Here is a 17,069-nt window from a genome sequence, read left to right as displayed (position 1 = left end):
GTTTAGTGGGCATTTGAGAAATCACTGGGGATAGAATGTTCTAGACATGTGCCCACTTGGAATACATTCTCTGGGGTTTGGGGAGCACTGATGGATGTTCTGGGGGTGGATTGAAGCCCCACGGAACAGTGACTCTTTTGAGAAGTGGCACGGTTACTCTGTCTTCACTGTTTCCTCCTAAAAACGAGCTTGCACTGGATTTTGGAACCAAGACACTCAGAACAGAGCAGGCTGGGAAGAGAGAGGTGCCTGCATGGAACTCGGAGCTTCTCAAGGTCACGGTGAAAGGTCTGCCTCGATGATCTCAAGAGTTTTCCATTTCACGACAGCTGTGGCTTATCTGAGTTGCTCCACATCAGAGGAGGGTGTTCTGTGCAGGTCAGAGCAGGAGGGCGCCCTTCTGGAGACAGTGTGTAGACATGATCCTGAATGTCACTGCTCAACCCTGGAGGGGAGGAGGGAGTCCTGGCTCGCCATGACCCAAACTGCTGAGTCCATAGAAGAGGAGATGGGTAAGTTTATGTAAACAGGAAAACACTGCATGCCACAAAAGCAGACCAGAAGCAGAGTCAAAAGAAAAATATACTAGGGAAAATTTTGACAACTTCTGTCACAGACAAAGGGCTCATTTCCTTGTTGTATAAGAAGGTTCCATGAATTGATGAAGGAAATTAATAAAGAAATGGAGTAGAAAAGTAGGGAGCATTCAGTTACCAAAATGGAGATGCAGATGAAAAGATGCTCACTCCTCATTTGTAATAAGATAAATGCAAATTAAAGCTAGAGTGAAGTAGTGGTTTTTTCTTTCTTTTTTTGCCTTAGTATTAGCAGAAATCTATGTGTGTGATTAACCCATTATGTTGGGGTGGCTGTGAATGAACTGGTTCAAACCCCAGGGAGCACAGTTTGGCAGGCTGTCTCACAACTGCTGGTACCTCTGACCCATCCTGCCAGGAGTTCACATTTACAGATGGCCTTTTACATGGATGTGAGAGGCTGTGTGTACACGCTTACTGATGGCAGCTTTGTGTGAAACAGGAAGAGACTAGAAATCATCTAAACGCCCATCTGTAGGGAGTTTGTTTAATGGAATATTATGCAGCTTTAGCCAAAAAGAAGAGTGAGAGATGGGGAAAGGGGAAGGAAAATATTGCCTGTATGTGTTGCCTCATATTTGCATAAGAATTCTTGGCTGGATAAAGACGACACTATGAGCACAGGGGTTTGTGGTGGTGGAGGAAGCCTGTCTGCTGTAGACTGACGTGTGCTGCGTGATGTTTAGACCACGTGCATGCGTATGTGCATGCGTGTTTAGTTGTATCCGACTCTGTGCGACCCCATGGACTATAGCTCGCCAGACTTCTCTGTCCATGGAATTCTCCAGCAAGAATACTGAAATGGGTTGCCCTTTCCTCCAAAAGAGGTTCTTCCCGAGCCAGGGATCGAACCCGAGTTTCTTGCTTCTCCGGCATTGGCAGGCGGATTGTTTACCACTGAGCCACCTGGGAAGCCCAGACCATGTGCATGTGTTTCCTATTCAGAAACTGTAAACCAGAGAAGGGAGTTGATTACAGTCTGTGCAGGAGACTTTGGGGTTGGGCCACATTGAGAAACTCAAGTGGAATCCACAGGCGGGTGGTGGGTGGGGGTGGGGCAAGAAGAGCTTCTTTCAGCCTCCTCCATCACTGTCGTCTCTGTCTCCCATTTCCTGGGAGCCCCTCGGAGCAGCTCAGGGAGCAGGGAGCTTCTCCCTCATCCCCATGGAGGTCTTTGCCCCTGGGTTCCCCAGTCAGACTGGGTGCCAGCAGCCCCTCCTCCCCACGTGCCCACATCCAGCAGGGGCTTTCAGAACCACTGTCTCCTGCTCTCCTTCAGTTGTGAAGTGCCAGAACGTGGCCAGTACCTGCAGGTCCAGGGGAGGGAGGGGATGGCTGGAGCCACAGGGCTGTGGGGAGACAAAGCCTTCAGCCGGGCCTGGCCACATGTGGGTTCCTGGGAGTGCGGTGGCTCTTCCTCCCCCTTCTCCCCCAGGCCCCCCTCCCAGTCCCAGGTCCTTGTCACGCACATGTGCCTTGGGTGCATACCTTCAGTCACGCTCCCTGGTGCTGAGGTTGAGTCCACAGACTGGGGGTGTCCTGCACCACCGACGGTTCTGGAGACAGGGGCCCTTGCCACCCCCCTCCCCCCGACCCTGTGACTGGTCCCTTGAGAGACGGCCGCTGGGCAGCCTGGACGTGGCTGCTCCAATGGACACTCCAGATGGAGCTCATGCTTTCCTGTGTGCCTCCCAGAGTCCCCAGGTGTCAGATCAGATTATGGACCTGAAACATATCGTGAGCAGTTCATGGGGAGGTTGTGGTGTAGAAAACTCTCCTCCCCACTTTGGAGCTAGGATTTCACTCAGGGGTTGCAGGGGCTTTGTGCTGAAGGGACCACTCCTGTGTGTAGACCAGCTGCCCATGTCCGGATCCCCAAGACCTTCCATCCTGGGCCTGTCCCGCTTGCCTTTGGTGGCCCTGGTGGTGGTCTCTTCCTGCTTTCTCGCCTCCACAGACCCCATCCCCCATAGCTGTCCACGGTGCTCCCCACGTCATTCTCCCAAAGCACAGAGCCAGCCACATTACTCCCTGATTCAGAGCTGTCAGCGACCCCGCTGCTTGTGAAGCAACAGCCGGATTCCTTGGGTGCATTCTCTGCTGGGCCCAGCCTTTCCCACCTTTCCCCTCACCACTCCTCCCATCTCCTCTCTGGCCTCTCTTGGCTGGCAATGCCCCCTACTTGGGAAGGCCCAGGGGCTCCCCCATCTGCTTGAGCACAGGTCAACCCCAGCCTTTGCACTTCCTTGTCCCCTGCCTGGAGCACTGTGCCCCAAGACCCCACAGGTCTCAGCATCGTCCTCCACCGAGGCCCTGCCATCCGCCTTACCTTGTGCTGTCTGTGTTCTCAATCCCTCTCTGGCATCAGCTCATTCAGTCATGTGTGGGCTGCTCCTCTCCCCAGCCTCCTTGAGTGAGAGCAGAACAGAACAGGACAGCGGTCTCGCCACCACTGCCCACCGTGCCCTCAGCACACATCGTGTGCACTGTCGGAACTTCATAAAGCTGCATAGGCAGCGACGCAGCCTCTGGCCCCAACTCTCAGGTGGCTCCCAGCTCATGTAGGAGGCATGTGAACGTGTGCGCATGCACAACCCGGGTGCTACAGCACCCTCACTGGCTCCTTTATTCCTCGAGCGTGGAGCCTGTGCCCCAGTCTTTAGATTGCCTCTGCCATTCTCCCCCTACCCCCACCTCAGTCCCTGAGACAGCACCCCACGGCAGGCACAGTACAGTCTGGAGGCCCAGGAGGAGGAGGGAGACAGCCAAGCCCCATTCTGACGCTCACCCCCCATGTCAGCACGAGACACACCCCGACTGAGAAGAGGAGCCTGAGTCCACGCGCTCTCTGCCCCCAGGGGACCCAAGGCCTTTCCTCCTGACCCCAGCTTTTCTCCCGACCCCAGGCCCTGCGGGCTCCCGGTGGAGAGACTACAGCGCCTTGGCCATCATCATGGCAGGGATCGCGTTTGGCTTTCACCAGCTCTACAAGGTAAGCCGCCCTCCCCGCACTCCTGTGGTGCTGCCCTGAGCATGGGGACAGCAGTGGGCCTGCACGTGGAGGCTGAGTGCCCAGATGAACATGCTTTCTGGAGGGGTGTCCGGGTCAAGTCCTGATCCTGTCCCCACCCAGGTGGGTGCGCTCAGGGCCTTCAGACCCGCCTCACCTACAGAATCTCTCCTCCAAGTCCCTGCCTGCTGCACAGGGTGACGGGGCCCATGACGCGGAGCCGTGTCAAGTACTGAGGACGTTGCCCGGCATGCTCTGAGCAGGCTAGACCCTTTTAAAAGACAGAACAATATGCAGTTAAGACCACAGAGGCTGGAGCCGGCTGCCAGTGTCACATCCGGCCCTGCCATCGGCAGCTGTGTGACCGCAGGCTCGGCGGGCTCACCTGTGAAACGGCACAGGAGGACCTGCCTCAAGAGGCTGTGGTGATGCTCACAGCAGCTGGGCTCCTCTGGAAAGGACTGTGTTCCCAGCACGTCGCAGGCGCTCTGTACCCTCTTGTTCCACCTGAATATTTAACACCAGCTTTGAGAAACTCAGTGTGATCATATTTTCTACTTTTTCCTCCTGTATATTTTGTTGGCTTCCTTGTAAATCTAGGGTTTTTCACGGTCTTCATAGTCAGCCCTCAGGTCCCCAGAGTTCACTGCTTCCAGCAGAGCTGCAGGCGTGAAGTAACATTTACTTCCTTGATGCCAGATCCTGATCAGACACTAGTGACCACGTAGTGACTTTGATTTGAAGCAAGCGAATGTTTTTTAGAAGATGCAGAGCCAGGGTAGGTAAAATAGAGACAGAAGGTAAACTGGTGGCTGGAGGACTTAACCTCTGCCGGTCCTGCAGAGAGAGATTCCTTTCTTTCTGAGGCCACCTGCAACTCCATCCCTTGTTTGGAGATTTTAAAAGAAAAGAATCTGAACTATTGGCTATACTCCCAATATAAAATAAAAAGTCTGGGGAAAAAAAAAAAGGAAAAAGACTCTGAATGAATATCCAGACTAGTGCCATAACTTTGTTTGTTTCGCTGCTCCGCGCATCTTGTGAGGTCTTAGTCTCCCAACCAGGGATCAAACCTGTGCCCCCTGTATGGAAGCTTGGAGTCCTAATCAGTGGACCCCCCGGGGATTCCCTCAGGTTGTAACTTTTAGCACATGAAACATGTTTTCTTGTTGCTTCCTGGGACTCTTTTTAATTTTGGACTGAAGTGAAGTTGATCTTTTCAGTGTAACATTTATTCTTGAAGTTGGAAGTTTCCACCTTAGACATCAGGAAGCAGGATGTTGGTGGGTCCCAGGACTGCTTGCTCTGACACCGTGCATCTACTCTCCCTGTGTGCTCAAAGCCTGTCGACTCCAGTCCCTAAGTGCATACAGTCACTAGGAAGGAGGAAAGGCTGAGACAGAACTATCCATTCCTGTCCTGGCTCTGCTGAGCAGGACCCACTTAGTCATGTGGCTGCCCTCGGGCAGCCTGTGATCTGGTGGAAAGAGAAGCCGTGGCTCCCCTTGGAGCTGAACAGAGATAGCATCAGTTGTTTCCACCAAGCTCTGATCTTCAGTCTCTGCTTTAAGAAAGAAGAGACAGAAAAGATCAGTCACGATGATGACAAGAGAATTTTAAAAATACCTGCTAAATTAAAAAGCAAAAAAGAGAGGTAAGCTCTCATTTTATAAATACCTGAAGATTCAGGGTGGGAATGTATTCCTTTCCTTGGAATTTTTGATCTTCGAAATGGAGTTTTTAGTCCTTTACATGTATAGAATTTCTTGAATTTCATACTTAGGAAATTTCCAACCTGGAACATAAGGCTACATTTGATGAGTTTCAGCTAAGTTGTGGGTAATAAACTAACACAGTGGTTGGAAAACACTTTGCAAAATAGGAAGTGCTTCCCTACGTGTCCTAAATAGTGGTTTTCGCTCAGGAGTTGCTCTTGAAATGAGCTCTCCCACAAGCCCCTGTGAGAGGCCCCCTCTCCCTCCCCCAGTACAGAAGCCTTAATGGAGCAGTTGCTGTCTTTTCCTGTCTGCAGCTCAGATGGGATGAGAACCAAAGTCTGCTTTGGTCATACTTGCCAGTTACCACCTCTGCCAGGCCCACACCAGGCACCCCTGGTACCACCCCAGAAAGCCTGGCGACTGGTCTCAGGCCCCTGAGATGGGCGGGTGCCGAGTCATGAGATTGTGGAGTTTGGAGCCCGGATTCTTTCATCCAGCAGTCCCAGTGGGCAGCTTGCCGTCCACCTCCACCCTGCACACCTCCTAGCTGGCCACCAGTCAGCGGCTGCACCCCACCTGCCTTCTTCCTGAATGTTCCAGGACTCTCATCCTCACCTCGTCTGGGCCCCTTGTTTGGTTTGCTCCGCAGCACCCACTTCCTTTTCCCCTCATGGTCAGTTTCTCCCACTTCTGCCCCTTCCTCCCCCTCTGCCCAGCGTCTCCATTTTGGGAGAATCCAGCTGCATTTAACTCTTACCTGAAGGAAGCCTGTTCACAGGATACAAGACTTTTAGAAAAGACTGGGTGTGACTGCCCTGCAGATCTACTGTGGGTTTTGATCTTGTTTCTTCAATAATTTCTAAGTTTTACTCACTTCTTTCTGAATGGATAATTCGTTCCCTTGGTGCAGGATGTGAAAGGTTCAGAAAAATGTACCGCAAACTTCCCTCCCGCTCCTCCCTGGAAGCCACCAGTGGTACCACTTTCCTGTATAACCTTCTACAGTCTTATCATACAACTTCTAAAGTAGAATTCTGAGTATTCTTGGCCACAGAAACTCTATATATATCACCATTTAAAAAACTGAAAGAACACGAAAGTGCTCCATCGCAGTCGGTCAGATTGATTTTTTTGTGTCACCGTTCCCTCCTCTTGGTCCTGGCTCAGGAGTTTTCACGTGGTTCTACTCGCAGCCTTTCTAACTTTCGGATGTCTTGTTCACTTATGGCGTCGGCCTAGGGTTTCCAAGGCCCAGGGGTGATGGAGAGGAAGTTGGCGGGTGGAATTGGAACGCTGGTTGGGGAGTCACCCCGGGTACGTATCCATCCCTCACGCACCCGCTACTCCCTGCAGAAGTACCTGCTCCCCCTCATCATGGGCGGCCGGGAGGACCGGAAGCAGCTGGAGCGGATGGAGGCAAGTCTGTCAGAGCTGAGTGGCAGTGTGGCCCAGACAGGTAAAGATTAATGACTCCATCAAGTCACCCCTCAAAGCCTTCTCCGAGCAGCCCCTTCTCTGCCCCCTCCCCTCTCCCCTCCGTCTCCACTTTATGTGGTGACTTCATTTATCTGCTCTGAGAATCTGTTCACATTTGCAAATGAAGCCGCCGTCATTTCGGTTTAATTTGAAATTGCTTGTTTACTGTCGGCGCGGCCTCAATTAATTATGTTTTTACGGAAAGGCTCCCAACCTCAGAATATTAATAAGGGGAATAAAATGACAGCCTTTCTAAGGGCTGTAAAGTTCATTTTTAATTTCTGCTTCCATGAGGTTTTCAGGGGGGTTTTCAGCAGTTTTCCCCCTTCTCTCTAAGAATCCCACGCAGGGTCAAGAGAGGCTGTAATTACTGCGGCTCCAGGGACCCCGGCCACCTCCTCTGTCATCGACTCCACGGGGCCCGCGTTCATTACCCAGTGCCCCACTGGTGGCCCAGATTAGCTGGGACCTGTCGCTCCAGAGGTGGTTTTTCCTCCTATATAAGCTTGTTTACTAGATGGAGGCTCAGAATCTAAAAACTTGGGTACAGAGAGAGCTGCCTGTCCCAGACTGGAGTCTGCCCCTCAGGGGCGTGTCTGTGTAGCCCCCAGAAACCCTCCGGGGCCCAGACCCTGCTGGCAAGTCTCCTCGAGACTGACAGTGGATAGGGAGCACCAGCAGCCTTGGGGTTTGGGTGGGGAGGGCAGGAGGGAGCTGTATGGAAACGAGATTGGCAGTTTTTAACCACTTCTGGATGCTGTGGATCTGAGCTGTATGCCTCCCAGATTTGGAGACTCTGCTTTGAGTTCTACAAGGACACAGTGAGGCACAGGAGATGAGGGAGGCAGGCAGTCCCGAGGTTGTAAGAGCCAAGCAAATCATAAGCAGATATAATTAGAGGGGAGAGGTTTTGGACGGATATACTGTTGACCATGGACAACTGCACAATAGAAAGATAAAGTAGAAATACTAGAGGTTAGATACAGTGCAGGTAGATTACCCAGAGTGCAGATGAATTATATGGATTGCTGGAGGGCGGGGGGATGTCTGCAGATAAATTAGAGGCAGCGGCTCATAGGTGTGTGGACAGAGGGGGAATCTTCATGTATCATTAACAGAGATGCGCCTGCTCTCTCCTCCCAGTGACTCAGTTACAGATGACCCTTGCCTCAGTCCAGGAGCTGCTGATTCAGCAGCAGCAGAAAGTCCAGGAGCTGGCCCATGAACTGGCCACAGCCAAGGTACTTGTCCCTGACCCTCCGGCCCCTTCAAGCTCTTCTTGCTCATCCTTGTGCCCAGTTCATTGTGCATCTGATGCCCTCTTCTGATGCCGGTTACACTGCTCTTGAGAAAGGAGGTGGTCACCAGGCAGGCGATATGGCATTCAGTGACGAGGGCTTTCCTTTCTGTCTCCGAGGCCCACCCCCATGACCCACACACTACAGTTCTGGTGGTAGCTGGTATAGACACGGGATGGTCTCCACCTCTAAGTTAGGTCACAGGCCCCAACGTTGCCAAGAACAGTTCCAGGGAACAGGGTGGGAGAAGGGTGCCCAGGCCCTGGGCTAAAATGTGGCTGTTGCCAAGTTCTCTAAACCCTGGTCTTGGGGTCTGGTAACCCCTGAAAGATGCAGACCCACCTAGGATGACCAAGGCGGGTTCGTTGCCTCAGCTTCCCATATCTGGAACCCCCATGGCAATATCAGATCCTGGGATCAGACTGCCCAGGTTAAAGCTCTGGGCCACGTGCTAGCTATGTGACCACAGACAAGTCGCTTGCCATCTCTGATTCTGTTTCCTTGCCTGTAAAATGGATCTGTAACCCTGCCTCCCTCATTGTGTGCACCTGCTAGGAACAGTGCCTGGCTCCTGTCAGCTCCCAGGATTGCAGCTTCTTGGTCTGGGCTCTGTGTGTGTGTGTCACAGTCTTCCGGACACAGCCTGGCCCAGGAGACAGTGGTCCACGGCGTCTGCTGCCCTCCCTACTCCATCGCCACCTCCCATGTAGCTTTCTGGCTGCTTCCATGCAACTCTCACCCCAAGGAGAGAGAGGTGGCTTCCTCCAGGAGAGCCCCACTTGAGCATGCCGCTCGAGGTCCCTGTGCTCTTGAGAAGAGGGTGCCTGGGAATCCCCTCGTGGGGTGCCTCACCCTTGGAGGTGCTGCCTCTGCACATGGGCATGATTACCAGTGGCCACTGCCAGCCACCACGCACCCTCCCCATGGGCGGCAGTCCATAAAGCAGCCAGGGAGGGGCTGACAGCCCGTGCCCTGCTCCCCTCCATTATCTTTGGGAGCGGCGGCCTGCCAGTGGCCAGAAGCCATTCCGGAAATTGGAAAATTGTTTTCAGACCCTAAGCATTGAGATCAAGACCACATGTTGCTTTTTAGAGGGGAGGGGGCCCCAGGATGGCGTTGGTGGTTGAGAGCTGCCCCTGGGAGTTTCTTGGGCTTGTTTCCTTGATGTGCCCCCCACCCCAGCCCCTCTCATTTTCTCCGCTGAAGCCAGGCTCACTGGTCTAAATCCATATGTGTGTGACTTCGGTTACCCCATAAACCAGAGACTCAGAGCTGTGTTTTCTCAGCTGTAATGTAAGTTTTTATATCTGGCTTCCAAACTCCTACTGCAGCACTGTAAAAAATTAAAAAGAAGAGCGTTAAGTAATTAAAAAACCTACATAAAACTGAAGGCTGGGAGTTTTCTACAACTGTTTTTTTTTTTTAAAGAGACTGGCTAAAAAGCCCCAGATGTCAGATTTTATTTCTAAATCCTGGCATCTGGCACCAGATGCGTTGGGAAATTTGAGTCCTTTGTCGGCCGGTGAGTGGAAATTGTTCCCTTGTTAATGGGCTGCGATAGCTTTCAGGGCCTCTGAGAAGCCAGCACAGTGGCTGCTGGATCTGTGCTGTCTGGTGGTCTGGAGCATGGACCCCGAGGGGATGTGTGTGGGCGGTCGGCGTCTGTGTGTGCTCGCTCCAGGCTGCCCCCTCTCAGGCAGGGGCTTCTCCCTGCCAGTGTGCCCAGCCAGACTGCTTGCTGGGGCTTCCCTGTTGGCTCAGTTGGTAAAGAATCCACCTGCAATGCATGAGACCCGGGTTCGATCCCTGGGTTGGGAAGATCCCCTGGAAAAGGAAATGGCAACCCACTCCAGTATTCTTGCCTGGGGAATCCCGTGGACAGAGGAGCCTGGTGGGCTACAGTCCACGGGGTCGCAAGAGTTGAACATGACTTGCCGACTAAACCACCATTAGGCTGCTTGCCTGGGTGGTACCCACAGCAGCCCCCACTCTACCTCATAGCCCCAACAGGCTGGCGGGAATGTGTGGAACCCCTCTGTTCTGCTAGCCTGGGGTTCCCCACTTTCTCCTGAACTTACAGCCCAGGGATCTTGTGTCAGGTGTGAACAGTGGTATCAAGGGGCAGGAGCCTTGCATCTGGAGGCAGCCTCTGGCCTGGAGGCCTGAGTCCCACATACCTGGAATTGGCCTCCAAGTACCTCACAGGCAGCTGGGCCACAGGCAGCTCCCATCTGGGGGATCACTGTTTTGGCTTTCCTCTCCTCCATTTATCCCAACAAGATTTGCTGAAGAAGGGTGTGGTTCTCTGAAGTTTACACGGAAAGTGATGTCAAAATTCAAAGGAGAAGTTGTGCGGAGGAGGCTGGCATTTGTCCAGGGTTGTTGTGGCTATTTCCCCTGTGGGCCCTCCTCCAGATCATTGTCTTTCTCTCTGCGGAGCCTCAGGGTCATCCCAAAGAACGCATGTCAGTGGGGCACCTGACTCGGGGCTCCTGGCTTTGCAGGCGGTAGGGCCTGATGTCACAGCATTGTGGGGCAGGGCACCCAGGTGAAGCCTGCCTTCAGGGTTGATTAAGAGTGGGGGCCGGGGGATGGGCTAGGCAGGTGCTCAGGTGTCCCCTTGACCCTCCACAGCAGCTCCAGTTTCCAGGCCCTGTGGTTGGAGGTGCTTGCCTGTCTCAACCCCAGGGCTCCCATGGGTGTGTGTGTCGCGGGGTGTGATCTCTGCGGGGAGAAGGACTTAGGTGGAAGGAGTAGTGGGTGTAGAGATGGAATTTATCTTCTTAGTTTGGTTTTAATGGAACGTTTCAGACACTCATGGAGTAGCGGGCCACTCAGTGAACCTACAAGCTCTGGCCATGCGGTGCAGCCGCTGCCTCGGGCCTGTCCTGCCTGAGGTTATTCTGAAGCACATTCCAGACAGCATATCGTTTCACACTGCAGACACTTCAGTTTGTATCTGTAAAAGATGAGGGCTCTCTTGTTGTTTTATTTTTTCATAACCAGGATACCAGTTACACCTGAATACATGTCATGTTTCCCTAAGATCGTCAGTTATCCAAATAGAGTTGCAAGGATGTTTGTTTTAAGGGAGTTGTCATTTCAGCAGAGATCCAGGCAAGCAGACCCCAGAACAGGACGCAGGAAACCTTCCCGAGGGGATTGGGTCCTCCTGCTCTCTCAGCGTCTGAGTTTGGAGGGGTGGGAGGGAGGTGCCACACTGATCCTCAATCTCCTTTGTTGTGACTTTCAGGCCACCACGTCCACCAACTGGATCCTGGAGTCCCAGAACATCAATGAACTCAAGTCGGAAATTAACTCCTTGAAGGGGCTTCTTTTAAATCGGTAGGAGCTGCAAAGGCGTGGGCTTCTGTTCTGCTCTCCACCTGGGACTGGAGGAGGGAGCTCTTGGGCCCATCCAGCTGTTGCCATCGTGGGTGGTGGTGGGGCATCTCCTGGGGCAGGGGCGCCCCGTGTTTCCCACCCCGGATGAGCTGCATCATTCAGCTGCGTCATGGAGTTTGGGAATCTCTGGCGATTTTACCTACCCTCCCCGGCAAGTCCCTCTCTCCCTACTTTAGGAGTGACCGTCTGAAGGGCCCACAAGAGTTTTGAGATACAAACAGTTCTCAGCCCTGTCCATACCTGGTCAGGGACAGCTGGAGCCAGAGCAGGACCTTGAGCAGAGGAGAGCATCCCCACCTTCCCAGCAGGGCCACTCTCTCTGTCCTGAGTCCTGGCTGGAGCTCTCAGTGACAGCTGGGTCCCAGAGAAGGATCCCCCCGAGGGCCAGAAGCGATTGATTTCAAGGCAGAGGGCTGCGCAGCACCCGTTCCCCACCCCTGGCTCCTGTGGTCTCCCTGTGCCCCTCTGCAGGGACAGCACCAGTGCAGCCCCAATAGGAGGGCAACCAACTTGTCCAGGCTTGCCCAGGCCCGCCTGGTTTTAAAGCTGAGAGTCCTGTGTCCTGGGCTCCCGGGACAGTTGGCCGCCCCACCTGCAGAGTGCCCCAGGGCTTAGTGGGTGGCTGAATGAGGCTGCGCTTCACTCCAGGTCCAGGATGGGGGCCTGGTAGGGTCTTGTGATCACAACCAAAAGACCCAGTTCTCCAAGGCACCCACATTCAGGCTCTCTGTGGGGACAAAATTGTAGCCTTAGGAGAGGTGTGGCTGAGCTTGGGGTGCCAGTGGGCTGCCCCTCGGGGATGTGGTGAACACCGAGGCCCTGGCGGTGGGCTTCACATGGCAGGGTCTGAGGGGAAGGACTGTCTGGGACCAGAGCTGGCAGGCAGCCCAGAAAGCAGCAGGCCTTTGTCCTCTGGGCTCAGGCCGGGGTGGTCTGGTCCCACCTGTCCTCGAGCTTGATTTCGCCATTGCCAAGCAGACCTGACTTCCCAGGTCTGGGCTGGGTTGGCTGCCAGCCCATGGCTCAGGGCCGGGATACGGGAGTGGGAGGGGAGGGCTGGCTCTTCTGTCAAGTGTTGAGCTTAGAAGTTTCCTAGAAAAGTTGAGGTTTGATGTCTCTGACCCTGTGGCCCAGGCCAGGCTCTGCTCCACCCATCTTTGCTCAGGCCAAATTAGAGTGGAGGCCCAGGGGTCTGGGGCTCCAGGCTTTTGCCCTCAGCCCTTGCTCGCTGCCCTTCCTAGGGCTGGAGACTGGACACTGCTGTGAGGACCGGAGGGAACGGGCTCTGGGGTGTGGCAGGCTCCCCAGGGCCGACTCTCCTGCAGCTGCCAGGGAGGGTGGGCCTGGCCCCGGGCAGAGGGTCCGCAGATGGCACTCTGAGTGGGAACGGTACTCTCCTGTCCCCTGTGGGCTGGCCCTGGCCCTGCTCACCGTCCACTAGCGTTGGCATTCCGGAGGGGCAGCTCTGCTGAGGGCAAACCCGCCCGTCTTCTCCCTCCTCTACCAGGAGGCAGTTCCCGCCCTCCCCGTCGGCCCCGAAGATTCCCTCCTGGCAGATCCCTGTCAAGTCGCCCTCGCCCTCCAGCCCCGCAGCGGTGAACCACCATAGCAGCAGCGACATCTCGCCCGTCAGCAACGAGTCCACGTCGTCCTCGCCCGTGAAGGAGGGCCACAGCCCCGAGGGCTCCACGGCCACGTACCACCTGCTGGGCCCCCAGGAGGAGGGCGAGGGGGTAGTGGACGTCAAGGGCCAGGTGAGGATGGAGGTGCAGGGCGAGGAGGAGAAGAGGGAGGACGAGGAAGACGAGGAGGACGAGGACGTGAGCCACGTGGACGAGGAGGACTGCCTGGGGGTGCAGAGGGAGGACCGCCGGGGTGGGGACGGGCAGATCAACGAGCAGGTGGAGAAGCTGCGGCGGCCGGAGGGTGCCAGCAACGAGAGCGAGCGGGACTAGGCGGCCTGGGGGGCGGGGCCCGGAGCGGGGCAGGGCCCAGGGGGCGGGGCGGGGCCTTGAGCCGGGCGGGGCCCGGGCAACTGAGGGCGGAGCCTGGCCACCCAGCCCGCCCCGCACAGACGCCTCTGACCTTGATCTCATTCAGATCGAGGGCTCCGAACTCTGGGCTCAAGCCCCCTCAGCCCCCTCCCAGACAGACGTCCGGTCCAGGGGCGTCAGCTGAGCGTCTTAGCCAACCTAACACCGTGCATGACGAGAGGTAGTTTTATCACCTGACTCCTGACCCTCACAGAGTGGGAGCCTGGGGACCCGGCGTCTGCCGGCCCCTCCCTCTGCCCCGGCCCCCTCTCTGCTTCTCTCCAGTGGCCACGGGGGCCACACTGTCGTGATTCCAAAAGTGACGGCCCTGCGTTCCCCTCCGGGCGAGGGTCCCGCTGGTCCCCCAACCAGGCCCTGCCCGGACAATGCCGCCCGTGTGTGCTTGTCGCAGCCCCAGCCCGGTCGCCCGCCACACGTGACAGTGCACTGCTCGTGACCGCTGGCTTGCCGCATGGTGGCTCCGCTACCGCTCTGGGGAGATGTCCCACCCCACCAGGAGCCAGGCCTGGGGCCCTCCTGTCTATCCCCCGCCCCGCCCCCAAACGTGTTCTTTTGTGTGATCAGGTATAGGTATCAGAATATAAGATCTGACTGTATATAATTGTAATAAATACGAGCTGCCACTATTTAATTCCTGCCTGTGGCTCCCTATCTGCTCACGGCACCCCAGGCCTGGGGGTGGGTCTTGGCCGAGGCCGCACCAGGTGGGTCCCAGGGAGGGGACGTGGGGGTAGGCTCAGGTAGCCCTGTGTTGGGGCCAGTCTCCCCCACCAGGCAGGTGTCGCCACTGCTCACCCACAGTTGGAGGATGTCGTCCTGGGTCCGGAGCGGCTGCTGCAGGGCGACATTCCGCCCCAGGAGGAGAAGGGACCTCACGTTACTGTATATAGACCTGGTGTGGAGTGTGATGAGCTCGCCTTCCTTAAATGGATGCGTGTGCTCCCAGGAGAGAGTGTCTCGTTCCCTCTTCCTCCCCCGTCTCCACTCCCTCTCACCCTCCCTGTCTCCCTTTAACCTTCACACAGCCTTTAGCTAAACCCAGGAAAATAGCACAAGATGCTCCTTCCGGGGAGTGCCCGGGGCTGTGGCCGTTGGTGCAGGGGTCAGAAGGCCTGGTCCCACCTTGGGCCTCGTGTAGACACAGGCTTTGGAGACAAAGTGCAGGGACCGTGGAGGTGGAGCTGCAGCGGGTATGTACCGTCTGGGGAGTGGGGGGGGTGGGGTGGCGAGGCCTCCTGACCCACTGCCGGCCTCCCACCCACCCAGCTCTGGGGAGGGAGGAAGCCACAGGCCGAGGGTGAGACACTTGGCAGGCGGGTGTTTTGTCTCAGAAAACATTTCCACTCTCACCCAGGCCCCTTTTTCGGCTCCTGCAGCGAGCTCCTTCCTAACTCACCAGCGGGTGCCCTCACCCTGCCCCTCTTGAGTGTCCAGCCCACTCCCTGGTTTCCCAGGTTCGGTCTTTAAATGCTTATCACCTCACATGGTGTTCCAGCTTGTGCCGCCCAGGGACCCCCTTCTGAGTCACCTCTGCCTCTTGCCACCCCCACAGAAGCCAGGGTTCTCCATCCGCAGGGCCCCCCACCTCATCTGGATACATGACCCAGTTTTGGGAGTCACGCAGGCAGACCTGAGGTGACAAGCAGAGAGGGGCTGCCTGCTGGGTCGGAAGCACCCCTCGGCCTTGGGGGCTAGAGACGGGGTTCCCCTGTGACCTCCCCGGGGAATGGAAGCCTGTGTCCTGCGTGAGCCATCTCCAGGGCTCCCCCTCTGCTTCATGACATTTCTCATGGCCTCTCACCTTGCAGAGGTCTCTCCTGCAGTGGGACCAGGCAGGGGGTCAGAGGGCAGACAGCCTGGGACGGAGACGCAGCCAGAGCTGCTGGCATGGGGGCCGCAGGGCATCGTGGGGCACATCTTCCCCAACCTGGGGAGTCAGGGGTCTCTCGGGTCCCCAAATTCACTGTGGGAGAAAGGAATGGAAACCTGGGCCTGGGGGACCTTTGTCCTGTGGGTCTCGAGCGACGATTTCAGCTTTTGAGGACAGAGAATCTGGCGTGATTTCAGGGAGAAAAAAAACCCCTCCCCAAAACTGCGTGAGTGCTGCCTAATAAAGGCAGCTGCTGGACAGAGGGAAAACAGCCCTTTGAAAAAAAAAGCCTTTCATTAGAAAAATAATGCATTTCATCCAAATAAGGTAAAAATATTTGGAATGGGGCAGAAGTGAGCAGCAGGCAGCGCCTGTCAGGCCCTTTCTGGAAGGGAGAAGATTATTAAACTCAATTACAAAGTATTTTTGTAAAGTGTCTTTTAAGAGAGAACTCACCCCGGTGCTCAGAGGCTGCAGGACGGCCCTCTGGCCCCTGAGGTCTCACCAGCGGCCCCGGGTGTTTGTGGGCCCTGCCTTGGGCAGGGTCCTCCCTTGGGCAGCCCCCTCTCCCCTGCTCCTTGCGATACCCCCAGAACAGGCGAGGCAGCCGCTTCTGCCCTGTCTGCCCTGGCCAGTCGGCTTCCTTCCGCGAGGGCTGAGCCGTCGTTGGTGTCCTGGGACACCCTGGCGGGGAAGAGAAGCGTTCTGAGCGAGGGGAGAGGGAGAAGGATGCTGAGCTTGTAAAATGTTCTCTTTTTCGTGCTCTGGAGGTTCATGTCAGGTGTTCAAACAGTCCAGCCTGTATCAAAGGACTGGAGGGGACAGAACCCCTCTTGGGTCTCTCCACTTGGTTTCACAGGTGTGTGGTTGTAGTCTGTCTCTCTTTTTGTCTTTTTTAATAAAAACGGGAAGTTGCTCTTCAGTGCTGTGTGGCTTGCTTGTCTCCCCGAAAGTAAAGCGTGTGTCTCCATGAGGCACACCTCAGTTGGGAGGAGAGGGCTTCTCTGGAAGGCATCTCTCCCGGGACCCAGCCAGGACTTAGGTGCTGCTTCTTGGGCTTCGGCCTAGAACCTGCCTCTCCTCTGGTGAGCCCTGCCTCAGACCCAGCCCTGCCCCAGACCAAGACTCAAGCTCTGCCCACAGAGGACGAAGGGCAGCAGACAGGGGACTGGCCTGACACCTGATCCTCAGGAGTGTACTTAACCCTTAGTGTTTCTTCACCTGTTTGTTGACAGTTGTTTCTGCCAAGGCACCCAAAGAAGAGGGTCGCCGTCTCCAGATAGCAGGCAGGAAGGCGCCAGGGAGACCCTGAAGGTGGCGGTGGCTCCAGCCTCAGGTGAACCGCTCACCTGGGTGTAGACCCAGTCCTGACCGACCCCTCCCTGCCCTGGACACCTCTCTGGCCCCTGCTTCTTCATCCTGCACAGGTGTGTCCCATCCTGGGATCAGTCACCCCCTGCTAAGGTCAGACATCTCCAGGGTGCCTGAGGTGATGGTGTGTGACCACCACCTTCTCCCCCGAGAGCTGGCCCAGCCCCTCCCCACCCCACGCCCTCCCTCTGGTTCCACTCTAATCCAGAAGTGGAGTTTAAATCTCCAGCCGGGTTGTGCTTTTCCCTGAGTGGTGAACAAACCTGACCAG

The 17,069-nt window shown here is 55.8% G+C and overlaps 1 protein-coding gene and 1 long non-coding RNA gene across 2 annotated transcripts in view; one reads left to right on the top strand and one right to left on the bottom strand.

Annotated features, from left to right (window-relative positions):
- The window catches only part of PEX14 (peroxisomal biogenesis factor 14), a 141,741-nt gene extending 125,392 nt beyond the window's left edge, over positions 1 to 16,349 (top strand). Inside the window, exons 5-9 of the mRNA XM_069544753.1 lie at positions 3,503 to 3,588; positions 6,678 to 6,780; positions 7,944 to 8,041; positions 11,352 to 11,443; positions 13,011 to 16,349. Of these exons, the coding sequence (XP_069400854.1) occupies positions 3,503 to 3,588; positions 6,678 to 6,780; positions 7,944 to 8,041; positions 11,352 to 11,443; positions 13,011 to 13,458 (827 nt within the window). The 3' untranslated portion in view covers positions 13,459 to 16,349. The remainder of the gene's footprint in view (positions 1 to 3,502; positions 3,589 to 6,677; positions 6,781 to 7,943; positions 8,042 to 11,351; positions 11,444 to 13,010) is intronic.
- On the bottom strand, positions 7,882 to 14,424 carry LOC138416066 (uncharacterized). Its single transcript, XR_011247512.1, has 4 exons — positions 14,353 to 14,424; positions 10,946 to 11,057; positions 10,276 to 10,403; positions 7,882 to 9,431 (listed from the first exon to the last, which is right to left on the bottom strand). It is a non-coding gene; the product is annotated as an uncharacterized lncRNA (long non-coding RNA).
- Positions 16,350 to 17,069: the final 720 nt, after the last annotated feature.

Source organism: Ovis canadensis, chromosome 12 (genome assembly GCF_042477335.2).
Source record: "Ovis canadensis isolate MfBH-ARS-UI-01 breed Bighorn chromosome 12, ARS-UI_OviCan_v2, whole genome shotgun sequence".
Taxonomy (NCBI): Eukaryota; Metazoa; Chordata; class Mammalia; order Artiodactyla; family Bovidae; genus Ovis; species Ovis canadensis.
The sequence above is the reverse complement of the archived record's forward strand: the minus strand, read 5'-3'. Positions and strand labels throughout refer to the sequence as shown.